The sequence below is a fragment of the Colius striatus genome, chromosome 13 (assembly GCF_028858725.1).
Source record: "Colius striatus isolate bColStr4 chromosome 13, bColStr4.1.hap1, whole genome shotgun sequence".
NCBI classification, from domain to species: Eukaryota; Metazoa; Chordata; class Aves; order Coliiformes; family Coliidae; genus Colius; species Colius striatus.
In genome coordinates, this window is record NC_084771.1 from 12,807,336 (window position 1) to 12,826,278 (window position 18,943).

The window sequence follows — 18,943 nt, forward strand, 5'->3', positions numbered from 1 at the left end:
CATCTTTCTGAAGCAGAGAGGAAAAGGACTAAGGCAGTGGGACTGATGCACTTTGAGACATCAGTCTCAAGGCATCATCTCAGCAGCCTGTCTGCTCCAGTCAGGTGGTGTTTGCATGACTTATAAAATAGTAACTTAAAGGATCAGATTCCTGGAAGGCTCAAGGTGCTGGTCCTGGGCAGAGTGGCTGTCCCTCCCCAGACATGGGCCATTCACAAGACCCTTTGCCCAGAGCTGCAGGGAAGTGCTACCTGTGCAGCCCGCACTGGCAAGGAGAGCAGAGCCCCGCAGTGCCTGTGCACCCATCCCTTCCTGTGCTCCTAATGCAGTTGGGGACCACAGATCAAGGGGAGAATTTTCCCGTAATCTTTTCAATGAGAGTGGTCCTAGTCCTACTGCCTGGTCAACAGACATGATCCTCAGCTGTGAAGAGAACTGAATGCTTGAGAGCAATGGCAGTTTCAGGCCCACAACTGTACGTCCTTTCATACGGGCTATACTTGCCATGTTTGTGGAGTGTGCACTGATCCAAGCTTCCCTTCCCTTCTCTTCTAGATTGTGTCACAGCTTCTTATATTCCTATAAAGCCTTTTGAAAAGAGCTGTGAGAACGTTGCAGTTGAAGTGGAGGAGCTTGTCCCAGAAGTTGCAAAATACTGCTATCCCTTCACTGTCTACAAAAACCACCTCTATGTCTACCCCTTGCATTTGAAGTATGAGAACCAGAAAGTGTTTGCAAAGGTGAGCAACCTGGAGAGCAGGCTGCAGCCAGACTCAGCATGGTCTGGGGTGATGCTGCTGACCTGTAGCAATCACTGATCCTACTGTTCTCCCCTGTTTCAGGCAAGGAATATTGCTGTCTGTGTTGAGTTCAGGGATTCGGATGAAGCTGATGCCAGGCCGTTAAAGGTGGGTACCTCTTAATGGGGCAGCTGTGTCTTGTGTGCAGCCAGGTTGTTTTTATGCTTACTGTTTTAACTTGCCTGGCTAATTTAAGGTAGCAATAGCCCTGAATTCAGCTCTTCATTTGTGTTTGCAGTGTATATATGGCAAACCCGGAGGCCCTCTCCTGACCACAAACGCATATGCTGCCGTGCTGCACCACAACCAGAGTCCAGAGTTCTATGATGAGGTACAAATGAAGTCCCTGGATGCTACAAGGCCGAGGGGCATTTCAGGATACCTCTTTTTCCAGGGCTGGGTTAAATACAGGTGAAAATAGTCACCAGCTCTTTGCCTCAGTAGGAGAACAAAGCCACAGACTTTGTCAATTTTTAATGACAGCTTGTTTTCTGCTGTCTTTACTGTCATGCTGTGTGCACTCCAATCACACACCCCCATTAATAAGTAATGTGCAAATGGGATGAAAATGTGAGCCAGGAATTATTTAAGATGGGTAGGAATGTGTCTTGTGTAACTGCATAAAACATAGCATTTGTGAAATAAAATAGAACTTAAAATATTGCTCCACAACTAAAAATACAGTCTTATCTATCATGATATCATTTTAGATTAAAATTGAGCTTCCAATTCACCTCCATCAAAAGCATCATTTGCTTTTCACCTTCTATCATGTCAGCTGTGAAATTAATACAAAGGCAACATCGAAAAAACAGGACACCGTTGAAACTCAAGGTATGTTCAATGCTTAAATTCCTGCTGTTGGAGTGTAAGGATCCAAGCTCAGATGAATGTAGGGACATGAAAACTGTTTGACGAAAATAGTAGCCTATCTGAATTTTCTTTTTTGAAAGCCATATCATACAACTCATAGATCTAAAGTGGAACGAAACACAATGTCTTTAGTATATACTAAAGCTCAAATCGACAACCTGACAGCTGTTTCTGTGTGTCCCCGACTTGGCTTGTGTGAATCACTATGACTTGTGTGAGTGACTATGGTCAGTCAAGTCACTACCAAAAACTTGATGGGAGATCAGTGCCTTTGGGGCTGATCCTGCCAACACCAGGATGTGTAAGAGGCTGAGCACACCCAAGTGCTGCTTGGTGGGATGCCTCTCCATGCAGCCAGTCTGAAGGACTGGAGGTGCCTGAAGGACCCTTCTCATGATGCACAGCCATGACTCACACACTGTTTCTGCCCCTCAAACTCTCTCCTGATCTTGGTGGTGTGGTATCAGAATTTTATTCACCAAGTCACCAGGTAAAATGTGCTTTAACAAGACTGACACAGCTGATTCCAGCCTCCTTGAAGCCAAGTTTGATGTTCTCAGGGTGAGATAGAGCTCTTTTTGGAACCTGAGATAAAGATGTATCACTGTGTGTCTGCTAATGCTGGTGCACTGGTTGTTCCTGCAGTGGGATATGCCTGGGTCCCGTTGCTGAAGGATGGAAGGATTGGCACCCTGGAGCGGCATCTGCCAGTTTCATCCAACCTTCCACCTGCCTACCTGGGGCTTGGAGACACAGAGGCACGAAGGGTAGGGAGGCCATTTAAAATGGGCTTCAATGTAAAAGAAAGAGGAAAACTGAGCTGTTACTACTCTAAGTTCTGGGCTTCTGTCAGTGATCTGCTCAGCTAGAAATATCTCTACAGCAGAGCAGCCCCCAAGGTTCTTAGAGGTGGGAGACAAGACACATTTAATTACAATTTCCATAGTTACATCGGTTCCAGAGAATATTTTGGCAGGCTGGAGCGGGCTGTTGCAGGTGGCAGGAGAATGGGCATATGCTCTGTGTGTATGTCCTCACAGGGACCCCTCTGCCCTGCCATGGTTGCAGTCAGGCTGCTGGTGTTGGTGCTGAGAAGGAACCTATTCTTTCCCCCCCAGCCTGTACCTTCTGACCAGGTGTCTGTGTGCTCAGAACCACCTCCTCACTGCAGTCTGAAACCAAGGACTTTCATGTTGTCTGTTCACAGCAGCCCAGTGTGGATGCAAAGTGGGTGGATGGAGCAAAGCCACTGTTTAAAATCAGAATCCATTTGGACTCGACCATTTACACCCAGGTAAGCTGAGCACCTCACTCTTAAAGACTTTCAGCACAAAAGCAGAGGAAGGAATTGCTGTATCTCTGTTACATCTATGCTGTAGGTGCTGTGGGAAAGAGGTACCTGTGTGTGCAGAGCAGCACTGAGATGCTTCTGTAGCAGCAGGTCTGGGATTACTTGCAGGAATCTGCTCCTTTGGATGTGATGAGACATTTGTGAGTGAATGAGCTTAGAGAGAAGCTGACTGCACTGTAACTGCAAGAAAACTTTTGAGCAAATGAGCTGTTTTGAAAAGAGAGAAGAACTGGTGGAAATGAGAGGTTTTCACAACTCTTAGACTATTCTGTGATTTATTTTTCTTTAAAGAAAAGTTTTCTGACAGCAGCAGACACAAGAAAACAAGAGTCCTGATTTCCCCCTGAAGCCAATTCAGGCTGTTCTGCCAAGTGCTCTTGTGTTCTGCCATCTTATGGTAGCAGTGGACTTCCCCAAGCTTCATGGGATGTGCAGCAAAGATCCCCAGCACATGCTCTGAGGCATGTCCTATCAGCACTGCCTGTGGGAAAATGCCCTTGGCAGGGCTTGTTCTTCTGTGCTGGATGTAATCAGATGCATTTACATTCACAGCAACTCCTTTTCAGCATCATCCAGATTTGGTTTAGGTTCTTACTGATTCTGCAGGACACTGAGAGCAGCACAGTAGTCCCACTCCCCACCTAATTACATTCTCCAATGCCTTTCATGGTTAAATAACTCTGTTTAACAGCTTAACCTTGGAGGAGGAGGAGGGAGAGGAATAGGAAGGAGAGCCTGCCTCAGGTGGACAGAAGGAGGGAGGTGAGGCAGATGGTGAGGCACTCGCAGAAGTGTCGCAGCTGGGAGAGGAGGGTTCCCACTTCTCCAGACCAATGCTGTCAACCACAGGATAATTTTAACAATGCTGGCAGTTTTGTGCTTAATCTCAAGATTAGTTGGGAGCAGGGGATGGGCAGTGGCTGGATACATTGGAAAAGGCCAGGAGCAGTAGTGTAGTCTTGGGAGATGGCAGCTGGGGACTGAAAATGCCACTGGAAGTGACATGGTACTTGCTAGGGACTTGGCCTACTGCCACTGATGAGTCAGCAGATCGTTGAGTATAAACTGCAGAGTAAGAGTTGACAGTATTGAAGCTGCTGCATTGAATTTGTTTGTCTCTTCTAGGACATGCACTTGCACAAATTCTTCCAGTACTGCCAGCTGGTTCAGGCGGGATCTAAAGTCGTCCCAGGAGAGCTCATTAAATACCTGAAGGTGAACAGTGCCTGTTGGTGGGCTGCCTTTTTGTTCTTACAGACCATCAGTAAATACCCAGACCTGTAGGAACACACGCACCCTGCAGTGCTGGGACTGGTGCATCGTGCAGTTTCCTTACCTCTGCTTACTGACACGACTGTCTGCTGCCTGTGTGCTGCTTCCACTGCCTTTCACAGCACATAAAACAAGTAGTCAGCTTTGCTCTGCTGTGCTTATGGCAAACTTTCCTCCTGGTGGGCTCATGTCCTCTGACTTAGGTCTGACTCAAACCTTTAAACAATTCCTTGTTTTCACAATTATCCATTCAAAACAGGATTCTTTTTTTTTAAGGCTGAAAATTAACCTCTGAGGTTATCAGTCAGTTAAATTTGATCAGATGCCCTGTGACCCAGACCCAGCTTTTCAACAGTCTCTGCAGCATGAGTAAGGGCCTCGGAGCAAGTCCAGCTTCTGCAGGGAATGTGTTTCTTCACTGTACTGTCCTTATTTCCTTCCACAGCTGCCTGTTTTTGAGAGTTCTGCTGTAGCATCAGCTCTGCTTCCCTTGGTGGGGATTTATCAATATAGAGTTACTGGGTGTGCTTCAGATGATGTATAAACATTTTAAGAAATAGAAACAATGGCAGGTTTTGAAGCCAAGCACTAACAGAACAATTGCTTTGTTGTGAGCATTTCATCCAGGAGCTGGGTAGGTCTCAGCCTTGCCTAAGCCCAGTGACCTCACTGCAGCCAGCAGACAGGGAGACATTTACATGCTAACCACAAGTGAGGGCTTCTTATCACCAATACCTCAATAACTTCAGTCATTCAGATAACTAAATACAAAACGTTCAGAAAATGAAACACGCTGTCTTTCCTAGATTCTTATTGTGAGACTCAGGCAAAAGAAGTCTGTGAAATGGATGGAGAGTGTATGCACCACATGACCTTGACCTTCCCCAAGTCACTGGAATCCCAGTTCCCATAGCAAGTTATGCTCTTTGGAGCAAAGTCTCACTCATTGAGTTTCTGATTTCCATGCTCCAAAGGCATTTGTGAAAATGGGAATTGATCTCTTTTTTTGATAAAAAACTACCACAGTGACAAGAAATGGGAGCAAAACATCAGCCTTAAATTCTGGGTTATTGGGGTCAGATCATAGCATATCACCTCTAATTAAGTCATAGCTGGGCACATCTGAGAGGAGGATTAATACCTGCCATGAGTGATTCATGTTGCTCCCTGCAGGCATGCAGCTGGGATCTGTCAGCTGGAAGGTCCAAGTCCCTCTGTCCTCTGGCAGGCTGAAGCCCACGCCCTGAAGCATTTTCTAATGCCTGTCCTATTGCCACAGAAATATCTCTGGACTATAAATATTTAACATCTGCAAAATGTTGAACTAAAAGTGTCTGTGTTTTGAACATTTGTTTTAGTGTTTGCACGCCATGGAGATCCAAGTAATGATTCAGTTTCTACCTGTAATTCTTATGCAACTATTTAGAGTCCTTACAAATGTGACGCAGGAAGATGAAGTGGCCGTCAACTGTACCATGTGAGTGTCTGCTAAACTATGCAGTTGTCTTCAGTTCCAGACAACAGAAAGCTGCAAATTTGCAGTGCAAAGCAGGGTGTGGTGTCCCAGTATGAGGTGTTTGGTGTCAGTGATGGTTGTCCACTGCTGCCTGCTCCCGTGATGGTGATGCTGCTGTGGAGCACCGGCTGCTGCCTTCCCCTGGCACGGCTGGGGGCCGTGGGGCAGTACAGGGGAAAATGCTCTAAAGATAACTCCTGGTTTGGTTTTCAAAAGAAAAAGGCTTTGCTGGCGGGGATGGCTCTGGGACCCAAGTTATTGAGGCATTGAGAGGCTGCAGAGCACCAGGGCCCATCCCGGGCCGCACCCTGGTCTGTTCCCTCACCAGTGCCTTGTGTCAGGTGCGCGGTGCAGGCTGTGAGCGGTGCAGGTGTGCGCGGTGCAGGCTGTGCCCGGTGCAGGTGTGCGCGGTGCAGGCTGTGCGCGGTGCAGGCTGTGCCCGGTGCAGGCTGTGCTGCACGGTGCAGGTGTGCACGGTGCAGGCTGTGCGCGGTGCAGGTGTGCGCGGTGCAGGCTGTGAGCGGTGCAGGCTGTGAGCGGTGCAGGCTGTGTGCCGTGCAGGTGTGCGCGGTGCAGGCTGTGCGCGGTGCAGGCTGTGAGCGGTGCAGGTGTGCGCGGTGCAGGCTGTGTGCGGTGCAGGCTGTGAGCGGTGCAGGTGTGCACGGTGCAGGCTGTGCGCGGTGCAGGCTGTGAGCGGTGCAGGCTGTGAGCGGTGCAGGCTGTGAGCGGTGCAGGCTGTGTGCCGTGCAGGTGTGCGCGGTGCAGGCTGTGCGCGGTGCAGGCTGTGCGCGGTGCAGGCTGTGAGCGGTGCAGGTGTGCGCGGTGCAGGCTGTGTGCCGTGCAGGTGTGCGCGGTGCAGGCTGTGCGCGGTGCAGGCTGTGCGCGGTGCAGGCTGTGAGCGGTGCAGGTGTGCGCGGTGCAGGCTGTGTGCGGTGCAGGCTGTGAGCGGTGCAGGCTGTGAGCGGTGCAGGTGTGTGCGGTGCAGGCTGTGTGCGGTGCAGGCTGTGAGCGGTGCAGGTGTGTGCGGTGCAGGCTGTGCGCGGTGCAGGCTGTGAGCGGTGCAGGCTGTGTGCGGTGCAGGCTGTGAGCGGTGCAGGTGTGCGCGGTGCAGGCTGTGTGCGGTGCAGGCTGTGAGCGGTGCAGGTGTGCGCGGTGCAGGCTGTGTGCGGTGCAGGCTGTGAGCGGTGCAGGTGTGTGCGGTGCAGGCTGTGCGCGGTGCAGGCTGTGAGCGGTGCAGGTGTGCGCGGTGCAGGCTGTGTGCGGTGCAGGCTGTGAGCGGTGCAGGTGTGCGCGGTGCAGGCTGTGCGCGGTGCAGGCTGTGTGCGGTGCAGGCTGTGAGCGGTGCAGGTGTGCGCGGTGCAGGCTGTGCGCGGTGCAGGCTGTGAGCGGTGCAGGTGTGCGCGGTGCAGGCTGTGTGCGGTGCAGGCTGTGAGCGGTGCAGGTGTGCGCGGTGCAGGCTGTGCGCGGTGCAGGCTGTGAGCGGTGCAGGCTGTGCGCGGTGCAGGCTGTGCGCGGTGCAGGCTGTGTGCGGTGCAGGCTGTGAGCGGTGCAGGTGTGCGCGGTGCAGGCTGTGTGCGGTGCAGGCTGTGAGCGGTGCAGCCGCGCTGCTCAGAGCACAGCTCGTCCCGCGCTGCTGTGCCTGTGCCCGCAGCCCCAAGAGGGCAGCAGCGGCCAGGCCTGCGCCCCGGAACGCTGCTGCTGTCTGCAGCCTTCTGCAGGGCCCCAGGGGAGCAAAAGGTGCAAGAGCATCCTCAGCCTGGCTCTATCCATGGCCTAAACTGATGGATGCGTGACAAGAATGCTCTTCCTCCCGTGGTTCTTCCTCAGCAAAGTGCTGCAGTGTGAAGGGGGATGCTGATTCCACTCCATGGAGATGTTCCTCAGACTCCAGGAGGTGCTGTGCATCCAGGTGCCAAAAGCATCTCGCTCCCCTGAAAGCAGAGATTGGAGGCTGAGCTAGAGACACGGGCCCTGGCCCTGATCTCCCAGGGATGTGGGACCCATTGCAGTCAGGTCCTGTGCCATGAGGTGCAGATTGTGGGGCGTTCTCCCGTGCAGAGCACTGCAGTCTCACTCTGCTTGAGGGTGAGGAAAGAGGAACAAGTGACTTGCTGGGTGACCAGCTCCTACCTTCACTTCCAGATATTTTTTGCAAAGCTTGAGCTGGTTGCTTTCCAGTTTGTCAATAACTCTCTGTGTAATGACAACTGTTTTCTCATCCAGACTTTGGAGTGGAATTTAAACCCCACTTTATCTGATAAATGGCTTGTAAACTCCTCCTTGTGGTTTGGCCTGTGATGTCTGTGACAATGTGCAATAGTTTGTTGTTCCCTCTCTCTGGGACAGGAATGTAAATCCCCAGTGTTGAATGGGGAAACCAGGCGCTCACTGCCTTCATCAGACACCTGGATTGTTTCCAGAGGGCTGGCATGTTCTCTAGGGTCTGCCCTGTGCCCAATGAACTGCAAGGCAATAGGACAAAAATAACCCAGTGCATGTAACAAGGAGCATTCCAGAATTAATAATTCAGGAGATGCAGGAAGGTATCAGAGTGTAACAATTATGGAGATGTTTTTCCCTGCTTCTCAACAGATATTCTGTGGGGTTTTTGTGTTCATTTTGCAGGCTTGAAGTAGTGTTATAGTTGTTCATTGTCACAAGGTGAATTTAAGTAGCTTCAGGCTTTAATCATGGCATGCACAGTGTTCAAAGAAGAGGATACTTGCCTGCAGAGAACAGGTTCACCTCACCTGCTTGAGCAGGGAGCCTCGAGCATTGAAGGTTGCTGGTAACTGGCCCAGCACCAAATTGGAGAAGAGGCTTTTGGCCACCTCAGCCCTGAGGGATCTGTCGAGAGGCTGTGCTGTGGCGAGGACGGTGCAGCCACAGGTGCCGTGCCAGCAGTGAGGCTCTTGGAGCCAAGCAGGATGGGACACAGATGCTGTGTCTGCTTTCATGAGCTGGAGGAACTTGCCCTCGCGTTGCGTGCTGAACACAAACCACATTTCTCCCCAGGGTTCTTCTGCACATCGTGTCCAAGTGCCACGAAGAAGGTCTAGACCACTACTTGCGCTCCTTCATAAAGGTCAGTCATGACACACTGCTGTGCAAAATTCCCTGATGGGAGCAGGCACACTGCTGACACTGTTCCTCTTGCCTCAGTACGTCTTTCGAGCTGAGAAACCCAGTGTCACACGGGCGAAGATGACCCATGAAATCCTGGTCCTCTCCATGGCCACAATCTTGAAGCAATCAGCAGATTTCCTAGCCATCAATAAGCTACTCAAGGTGAAGTATTGGCAGTACTTGACTGCTAAGGGTGGAGGGGATGAAAAGGGAGTCTGATGTAAAGCCCAACACTTTCACCTATCCAAACCCACCACAGGAGCAAAGCAACCAGGACAGCTCCTTGCATCCACATCCTTGAAGTTCTCCCCTCACAACAGAGGTGAATTCTTGCAGGGATCCTGACTGTGTGGGGCTCGTGGCAGGACACAGCAGAGGACTTTTGATTTTTCTCATTTTATCTGGTTTTCTTCCGATAAAAGGCTCTGCCTCTTTGGGCCTTGCACCTCAAGTTGTGCTGGCTCTTTGCAGGGTGCATTGGGGTGCAGGGAGGATGAGGTTATTCCTACCCCAAGACTGGTAGGACTCTCAAGGTAGCAAAGGCACCTGTGCCAAGCTAGCTGTGCAAGCACTGCCGTGCTTAGAAACTGCCCTTCACATGTGAGCTCTCCCTCCCAGACCGCTGCTTCCCACGGAGTCAAAAGTGTTCAATCCTGCTGAGAAAAATAACAGCATTCTTTGTTCATTCCAGTACTCGTGGTTTTTCTTTGAAGCACTGGCGAAGTCAATGGCAATGTACTTACTGGAAGAAAACAAAATCAAGGTAAAAATAAATTTATTCAGTGCTGTGCTACAGAGCCCTCACAAACTCTCCTCCAAAGGTTTTTGTGAGAAGGACTCTGTTTAGAGAGGCCCTGCCAGGCTGAACAGCTGGCCAGCTCTTTCTTTTTTTCCACTTGACTTTTCCCTTCTTCCCCTTTTCGCTCTCAGTTGGAACTTCAGAATTCCAGTTCTCCTAAGGGCTGGTGCAGAATCCTCCTCTGTCACTGGCTACTGCAGCTGCAGCCAGTTCTTTCTTTTGTGCCAACATTTTGTTAGGAATGGACATAAACAAATGCTGGAGGGAGCTGGTGCCTGCACTCAACTGTCCCCAGCCTGTCCCCAGCTGAGTGCAGGACGTGCTTTTGGTTTCAGCTGCCCCGAGGCCAGCGGTTCCCTGACTCCTACCAGCACGCCCTGCACTCCCTGCTCCTCGCCATCATCCCTCACGTCACCATTCGCTACAACGAGATCCCCGAAGAGTCCAGGAATGTCAACTTTAGCTTGGCTAACTTCCTGAAGGTCAGCAGTTTCTTTCCTACTCTCAGGCTTCTAGCAGAAAACAATAACCAACAATTAGAAAGAAGCAGCAAGCAAACAAAATGGGTTTAAAGAAAACAAAAGACATGACAAAGTACAGTGATGAACACTGTGGAGGGGATAGGCTTTCCTAGGAAAGAAACTTCTCAAGAGAGAGACTCTGGTACTCTACATGTTGTCTAGGGTTTTCAGTCATGTCTAGCAACTGTTCCAAACTTGAGAGACAATATGTGTGCTCTCATTTTAAATACTTCTGTTGTCCACTGAAGACTTAAGTGAGGTCACTCAAATAGTTTCAGGAAAACAGAATCAACTATGTTTTGGGAAATCAGCAGCAGCCCAGAGGATCAAATCTGGCTGCTGGCAGAGTGGTTGCATGGAGATGATTTAGGATGATTGCTTTTGTTTTTAGTGGTTGGTCACATGTGTCCATTTTTTCTCCAGCGTTGTTTGACCTTTATGGACAGAGGATTTGTTTTTAACCTGATAAATGATTACATTTCTGGATTCAGCCCAAAAGACCCTAAGGTAAGAAGTAAGTTTTGTAAAAAGTAGTTTGCAGTTGTATATGTCTACATCAAAGCTCTGTAGGGATTATTCTATATGACTCTCAGAGGCCTTTTAGGCACTGTTCCTGCAGAGTCTTCTTCAGGCAGAGACCTCTTTGTCTGGGCCAAGATCTTGTATGCAGCTAAGCTTTGAAACAATATAAAGAGTCAGAACTAAAGGAGAGATTGGTTAATGTCCTGAATGGAAAAGATAGAGAAGGCCCAAGTGACAGCCACATGCACTGGCACTTAGAGGCAACAACACAAAATTTTGCCAGTTATTACCGAGTTTCATAAAATGCTGTTTAGATTCCCCAATCCTTGCATAACAAACAGAGGAAATGAGTTAAACTGAAAACATAGTTTGTGTTTGTTGGGTTTTTTTCCTTTTCTTTTTCTCAGCTGCTGATTGAATACAAGTTTGAATTTCTTCAAACCGTTTGCAATCACGAGCACTACATTCCTCTGAACTTACCGATGACCTTTTCTAAACCCAAGCTGCAAAGAGTTCAAGGTATGTCCTCTCCCAAGAAACTGGCTAGAGAGATATAATTTATTAGTCTTGATGGCTTCTGACCAGATGGAGTTTGGTTTGGTGTCAAGAAAATTTATATCCTGGTTAACCTGATTTACATTAATCTCAGGAAAAGATGCTGTTCAGGCAGGTTTACATCATTTTGCTCCAGAATGGTATGCAATCAGTCTCTTCAGTATTTCTTGAATACAAATTTGTGTGGGACTAATAATATCCAAATGAAACTGCCTCTATTTCAGTAAATTGTACCAAATATGATCCTTTGTTGCCACAAGTGTCAGCATCCCCTGAGAAGTAGGGTGTCTCATCAATGGGTGCTGTAGAGAAGAGAGCTGCAGGAGAACAGATTGAATTCACTACTCTGCTGCCAGCTTTCGTTGTGGCCACAAGCAGGTGGTTTAGGTTCCCTCCTGCTTTCATTTTGAACAAGAGCATAGTGGTGCACAGTGAGTTCAAGCTTGTGCTCAAACCTGGGAAGAGGCTCATTCCAGCTTCATACTCTCTGGGTCCCAGTCCTCACCTATGCTAGATGAATACAGTAGAGATTGACAGCTTTGGGTGCTAATAGCTTGGCCAAGATAAATACCAGAGACAAGAGGTTTGGGATTTCCCCCTGTGAAAGCCCAGTGAATTTATGACTGTGATTTATTTTGATAGAGGCAAGGGGATCTTTGGTTGTGCCTCAGGGTGCAGCCATAGAAGTCCCGAAGGGGTTCCACACACATCCAGGTGGCAGAAGCAGCAGTAACTGGGAAGTTTCCCTCATTTTGGTATATTTCTGAGCACTTTCTGGACCAGCTGCTAATCTCTTACATCAGTTTGGCTACTTGCCTGGCTTAGTTTAACAGAGTGCACTACTAGAAAAGGCTGAGAAAACAGAACCACAGTGCCTCCCTGATGCTTATTAGTGGCATGATAACATAAGGTTGCTCTTCCTTGGTTAACATTCACCTTTGCATTTGTGATTCTTATACTGGAAAGCTGTAACAGCAGCTCATCTTTCCTTCTCACTTTTACTGTCACTAGGACCCACCAGCTGAGGATTTATTTTTAGAAGATATGTTTTAACTAACAGTGGTAGCAATTGGTGGTAGAGGCATGTAGAGGGGCATCTCCATTGCAGACCTGTCTGGTTTTAGGGACAGCAGGCTCAGAGATGGGGAGTTATGATGTGCACATCGCAAGGAGATCACCTGCAGGCGTGCCTCCTCTCTTTATAAGCTTCATTGAATGAAGAGGGGTGATGTGCCCTACTACTACTACTTTTTCTGGGAAAAGGAGGAACAACTCCCAGGAAGGTGGATAAAGTGCTTCTGCAGCAGAAGCTGGTGCAAACAGGCCTGCAGGTAGAGCACATCCCTGCGACAGCATCCTGTTGAGTTGGAACATTACACCTTGGAGCAGTTTGTCTGAAACATCTGAGCTAATAAAGGGGCTGGTTGCTGGTCTGTGTCCTTGCTGCCTCACCTGAGGACACATGTGTTTCAGCAGCCAGAGCAAACCCCCAGCCCATCCTCACAACCAGCAGCACAGAATTGTTTTTGCAGTCTTGTGAGAGCAAAGAGCCCAGGAGATTGGCAGAAGCTGAGAGTTAAGCAATGATATTAAAACATGATGTACTATCCAATTTCTCCCAGATTTAGAACATTACTTGTTCCTGTTTACTTTTGCTGGTTTTTTATTTGTCCTTTTTCTTTTTACACATGGATTAGATTTATTTTCATTTGCTGTGGGACAGTTCACTTCAGTAGGTAGGTCCAACTGGGATCACTGAATCCTTTAATGTCAAACTAAACATGGAGCTTCCAATCAATTAGCTTGCATCCAACTAATGACATAACCATGATGTGTGACACTTCGACATTTGCTAACATGACTAACAGTGAAAGCTAGATAATGTTCCAGATTGCTTTCTTTTTCCTCTGAATCAGACTTTCACAAACCAGTAAATGCTACTTATGAATCAATGAACTTAAAAATATCTTTCATAGCCACAGAGCTGTTGGAACCCTTTGGCTGGGATTTTCAAAGCTGTGTGTATGAACCCAACCTTACCACAGAAAAACTTTCACACCTGTGGGGCTTTTAAAAAAAAAAAAGTCTGAGCTGAGCACACAGTGTTCATACCCTTTGGGGGAAGAACACACAGCTTTGGGGTTATTCCACTGAGAGGCTTGGTGCCAAAATGCAACAGATGGTGCCTGTCATGGCTCTGGTTAGCAGAATGGGTTGCCTGACAGAGATAACGGTGTCAGAGCGAGGTCATTCGCAGCAGCCTGAGTGCACACACCCCTGCACTGAAATCTCTGTCTCTGTTGCTTCTCTGCTGTGTCATTCAGGCATGTCAATGTGAATGGTGCCTTGCCCTCTGAGCAGTCTCTCCTTTGATCACCATATATACCCTGAATCTAGGTTACTGTGATTCTGTGAGATGCAGGGTGCAAGTTAAGTTAATCGAAGTGGTTAGATACTGAGCTGTGTTTCTGCTGGCAGTCAGTGCAGCTTTTAAATGTATCTGGTGATGGGAAGCTAAGGGAGTGTTGCAGTTTCTGGTAAGCAGCTGCCTGGAACCTTGCCCTGGCTCCTCAGTCCTTGCGGCAGGGCTGGAGAGCTCAGCTGGTAAACTGCTGGAGGATACAGCAGTGGTCACTCGGCACCATGTCCCTGTTTGCATCTGTCATCTCAGAAGGAGTATTTGCCTTGGCTCTGCTCTCTGACCTGGAGAGAAGGAATGCAGGTTTCACAGAGCATGTGGAACAAGCTGCAGAGACAGCAGTGGGCAACTGACAAACTCACTGTCTCCATTGCCCATTACCACCCTCAGAGCTACTCCATGGAGGCTGGCACCTCTGCTGCCTGGGTAGTCTGGGGATGTACAGGAGAACTTCCACTCAGGAGCAAAGCAGCCCCCAGGCAGTAAATTGTGCTGTCTTTCCCTATTTCATCCACCTCTGACTTTACAAATTACTCTCTGGAATGCTAAGCTTTGTAAAGCCTCCCTGCAGAAATCCTTCTTTAGCTACTGCTGAATCAGTGGGGGCTGAAATTAATGATTACCTTGAACTGGAAGATGTCAAGTTCTTTGATAAGATGTAACTCGGTGGTGGAGAAAGCTATAGGCAGTTCAGGCTTTATCGAAAGATCATTGCACTGTACTCATGGACTGTTGTGGCTTACATGACCATTATGTCTTGCTCTGAGCAGATCCTCATTCCCTTAACCCTTGTCTTGATCTTTCTTTCAGATGTAAATCTTGAATACAGTTTAACTGATGAGTATTGCAGACATCATTTCCTGGTGGGGATGCTTCTCAGAGAAGCCTCTGTTGCCTTGCAGGACAACTATGATATCAGATATACGGCCATCTCAGTCTTAAAAAATCTCTTGATAAAGCATGCCTTCGACAACAGATACCAGCACAAGGTCAGGCATGTTTTGTTGGCTTTTTTACTTAAGATTGTTGAATTTTATGAAAAAAACAAACATCAGAGTCTTAGATCTTGGATAGTGCACTAAGGGTATCCTCATAACTTTCTGGGGAACTGTTGAAGTAACTAATAGTTATGGTATAACAGTAGTAGCTCTGAGAAATGATCTGGGAACACAAACAGTGCAGTCAAGTAACTGCAGTGCTGTTATTCATGCTGAATATTTAGCTAATAAAACCCTAAGCCATTAAGCAACTTGACAGGGTCATTAGCCAAGAGGCTGTTCAACAAAATTAAGCAACATCACTGTTCTTCTGGTCTCGGCTTAAATTAATATTCTGGATTAATATCCTGTGATTAGGAAACAGGACTAAGCTCTGTTACAAGTCAGCTTCATGTTTTTACTAATTAGTGAATTAGAGAGGAGTGTCTGTGATGCTGGATTTCTGCTGAGTAACTTTCAGGTCAGAGGCTCAGCTGAAAGAGCCTGCAGATGGTCTTGTGTTCCTTCTTGATGCTGCTCCCTGTTGACCCCTATGTCTTTGAAAGTGTCCAACTACCTGTACAGACACTACTTGTTCTTGCTCTAGGATGAAAAGATATCTGTGTTTAGAGTTTAGCTCCTCAAAATGTCCCTAGTGTGCTGCATTCCTGACTTCTAGCTGGGAATTGGATAGCCTCCTGGGCATAAAGGGTGGGAGAAGTGGCCAGAACATACTTGGGGCTCCTGCACTCTGCACGGACCCAGAGACAGCTCCTCTCCTCTCCTTATCCTTTCTCAGGCACTTTGGAAGGGCTGAGCAGGAGGTAGACTTGCATTTCTCTGCAGTGAGGATGCTGGAAACAAAACTGCAACCTATGGTAGATTGGCAAGACGTGATATTTCAGGAGAGATTTGCCAGCTTGCTGCCAACACTGGGTCAGAGGCAGCGTGTTTCTGCTCTTCTGAGTACCTGAAAACCCTCACAGTAGTTGAGGAGCTGTTTGCCCCCCTGGCATGCAGCACTCTCCCTGCCTCCTCAAAAACATTCCGTGTCTTAAAACTGTCCCACTGGTGGTTTTGTACACGTGTTGTGCTCCAGGCTGCATGACCAGGAAACTGCCTGGAGGCAGGGCAGCTGGTGTCCCAAGGCACCAAAGCAAAAAATCATATCCCAGCCAGGACAGGCTGAGCATGGCACATTCTGTTGGTGCAGTCTCCCTGCAGCCAAGGAAACCCCAGCTCCCTTCATGACTGAGCGAGGGTTTTCTCAATCCATGGGCATTTTCAAGATTGCTATTCTCTTGTGTCATACTGAATTAAAAGGAGAGAAAATGGATTATTGTATCAGTCAAAATGTGCCATTCAATTCCCAAGCCTTAAATATTTGATTTTTTTTAACCTTTCTATCAAGTCCAGAATAATCAATCATTAACAAAAAACATTTGGGTGTAATAGAGCCCTGCATTTAGAAAATGTCAAATGTCATTTTTGATCTATATCACTTAATCTAAATTAAGCTGTTCCTACAAAGTGTTTTACCTAGAAGCATTTGCTATGGAGAAACCCTGACTGGAAGTGATAGCCAGCACTAGTTGAGGTGCAAATGTTTTTGTTTCATTACTCCTGGGTGTTGCAGTTGAAAACGAAGCTATGGGTGTGAAGTGCCAGTTAGAGAGTTAGGAAATCCGGGCTTTGGTTTGTCACATATCCTGTGTGACTGGGCATGTTATACAGCCTCCAAAATCCCTGAATTCCCCAAGCTTGCTGCTAGAGGGGTAATATGTACCTGGCAGCTCTGGAAGCAGACATGAGAAGCCAAACCAATGCATGTCCTCAGACACCATATATAGTATGTGAATATATCTCTGTGTATGTTTTTGTCTCTGTTTTTTTCAGAACCAGCAGGCAAAAATAGCCCAGCTCTACCTGCCACTGTTTGGGCTGCTTCTGGAGAACCTGCAGCGAGTGGCCAGCCGCGAAGCACTCTACTCCTGCACCGCCGCCTCCAGCCCCGTGAGTACAGCCCACCTGTGCCCCTTTGCCCTTCTCTTTGGTCCTTCTCTCCCTGTACATCCCCTGTGCAACATCCACTGCCTGCAGCCAGGCTCAGCTTTGGGAATAAACGTGGTTTTCTTATCCCCACTGCCCCACCATGTGCTCGTTTCTTTTAATTTGGCTTCTCCTCTAACTTTGTTCTGTCTGTAGCACTGGTCTCTGCCCTTTGCTTGCTATTTCATGTGTTTCTTTACACATAGTGCTGTGAAGTTAAGGCCCTCCAAGTGTAATGAGTTGCAACAAGACTCAGCCTTAGACTCCAGCAGCTGTTTTGGGGAGTTGCCCATCTGCCTGAGGGTTGTGTGTGGTTCCCAGGCGGGTTCAGCCTTGCAGATGAGACTTTCATCCTTGTTCTGGGCACAGCAGCAACAACAACAACAAAAGGCATTTGAGGAAAAACAATTCACAGTTTCAAATGATGAAAAACAAAAGGGGGAAAAAACTACTGTGACTTATTTTAATATGTTCTGCTGTTCTATGTACTACTCCCCAAGTAATTTGTCTCCTTGTTATGCAAGTAAGGAAGTACAATTTTTTTAATCTGCTTTTTAAAAGCTTCTCTAATTAGCCTTTCTTTATTTAATTATTGTCTTTTAAAGTGAATGGATGTTATCTTTCATTTGCCACAAAAACCTTATATCACTTTACAGGCATCCAGGGATGAATTCATGTGCAGTTTTGCATCTCCCTCAAATAGATCCAGCCTGATTGCAGACAAAGATACAGGTAAACTAATTTTTCTAAATTTTAACTTTCCCATTTATTTTCAACATAATTATTACCAGCCCCCAAAACCTGAAACCATCGTCTGCCAAAAGGCCTCTCAGGGTTTGTATGGTTGGGGATTTTTTTGTTGGTCACAACAACCCCATGCAATGCTACAGGCTTGGGGCAGAGTGGCTGGAAGGCTGCCCTATGGAAAAGGACCTGGGGTGTTGATGAACAGCAGCTGAACATGAGGCAACAGTGTGTCTGGGTGGCCAAGAAGGCCAATGGCATCCTGGCTTCTATCAGAAATAGTGTGAGCAGCAGAAATAGTGTGATCATACCCCTGTACTCAGCACTGATGAGGCTGTACCTTGAATACTATGTTCAGTGTTTGGCCTCTCATTACAAGAGGGACATTGAGATGTTGTAACATGTCCAGAGCTGGGCGATGAAGCTGGGGAAGGGTCTGGAGCACAAGTCTGATGAGGAGCAGCTGAGGGAGCTGGGGGTGTTTAGTCTGGGGAAGAGGAGGCTGAGGGAAGACGTGGTCACTCTATACAACTACCTGAAAGGAGACTATAGTGAGGTGGGGATTGGTCTCCTGATCAGAGATTAGGAAGAACTTCTTCACTGAAAGGGTTGTCAAGCATTGGCACAGGCTGCCCAGGGAGGTGGTGGAGTCCCCATCCCTGGAGATATTTAGAAGCCACGTAGATCAGGTGCTGAGTGACATGATTTAGTGGTGTTTGGCAGTGTGAGGCGAGTGGTTGGACTCAATGATCTTAAAGGTCTCTTCCAACTGAAATGATTCTATGATTCTTCTTCCTGGACATGGTGACACCCCAACTGTCCGTTCCAGACTAATCAGCTTTTGACAGGGGGCTTTGGCAAGCCCAATCTGTGGTGTCTGAATCACATCCTCCCCTCGCTATCTGTGATGCTGAGCAGTGCCAGTGCAAAGGGTTAATTGGGGGGTTTGGGTTTGCTTGTTTTTTTCAGCCTGTGGAGCAGGACTTCCAAATGGCCATGCAATAAAGCGAGAGGACTCAAAAGGATCCCTCAACTCAGAGGGAGCAACCAGTTCCCCGGATCAGAGTGAAAATGTAATGTATCTGGGGTTAGAAAGAACGATGCTTCCTGCACCAGTCTGAGGGCTGTGTTAAGTAAAGGGGAAGAAGGGGTTCCCCATGGTAACGCTCTGAAAAGTCAGCTTATAAATAGCTCTGTTTGGAAACAAACAGATTCATGTTTAACTGAGGAGGTCAGACTCACTGGTCTGGTATGCTTTCCCTCTTCAAACATCTCTGAGCCAAAAATATGTTGACAGATTACTTAGAAAGATGAAAGACAAAATCTAGGGGGAAAACCTTTGCTCCCATGGGGCACACTCAGATGTGCTCCCTCTGCATGATGGGCCTGAGCCTGGCCAGTGCCTAACACAGTGCTGGG

The 18,943-nt window shown here is 47.9% G+C and overlaps 1 protein-coding gene across 3 annotated transcripts in view; it reads left to right on the forward strand.

Moving 5' to 3' along the window:
• DOCK11 (dedicator of cytokinesis 11) overlaps positions 1-18,943 on the forward strand; it is an 85,132-nt gene that overhangs the window by 36,847 nt on the left and 29,342 nt on the right. For 2 of the 3 annotated variants that reach the window (XM_062007069.1, XM_062007071.1), the window contains exons 17-34: positions 556-740; positions 843-908; positions 1,039-1,131; positions 1,511-1,634; positions 2,319-2,440; positions 2,881-2,967; positions 4,150-4,239; positions 5,655-5,773; positions 8,828-8,897; positions 8,975-9,100; positions 9,630-9,701; positions 10,073-10,219; positions 10,682-10,765; positions 11,188-11,299; positions 14,565-14,743; positions 16,628-16,744; positions 17,437-17,512; positions 18,494-18,597. In XM_062007069.1, coding sequence (XP_061863053.1) covers positions 556-740; positions 843-908; positions 1,039-1,131; positions 1,511-1,634; positions 2,319-2,440; positions 2,881-2,967; positions 4,150-4,239; positions 5,655-5,773; positions 8,828-8,897; positions 8,975-9,100; positions 9,630-9,701; positions 10,073-10,219; positions 10,682-10,765; positions 11,188-11,299; positions 14,565-14,743; positions 16,628-16,744; positions 17,437-17,512; positions 18,494-18,597 — 1,973 coding nt within the window. The remainder of the gene's footprint in view (positions 1-555; positions 741-842; positions 909-1,038; positions 1,132-1,510; positions 1,635-2,318; positions 2,441-2,880; positions 2,968-4,149; positions 4,240-5,654; positions 5,774-8,827; positions 8,898-8,974; positions 9,101-9,629; positions 9,702-10,072; positions 10,220-10,681; positions 10,766-11,187; positions 11,300-14,564; positions 14,744-16,627; positions 16,745-17,436; positions 17,513-18,493; positions 18,598-18,943) is intronic. The other variant, XM_062007070.1, reaches the window with a different exon arrangement.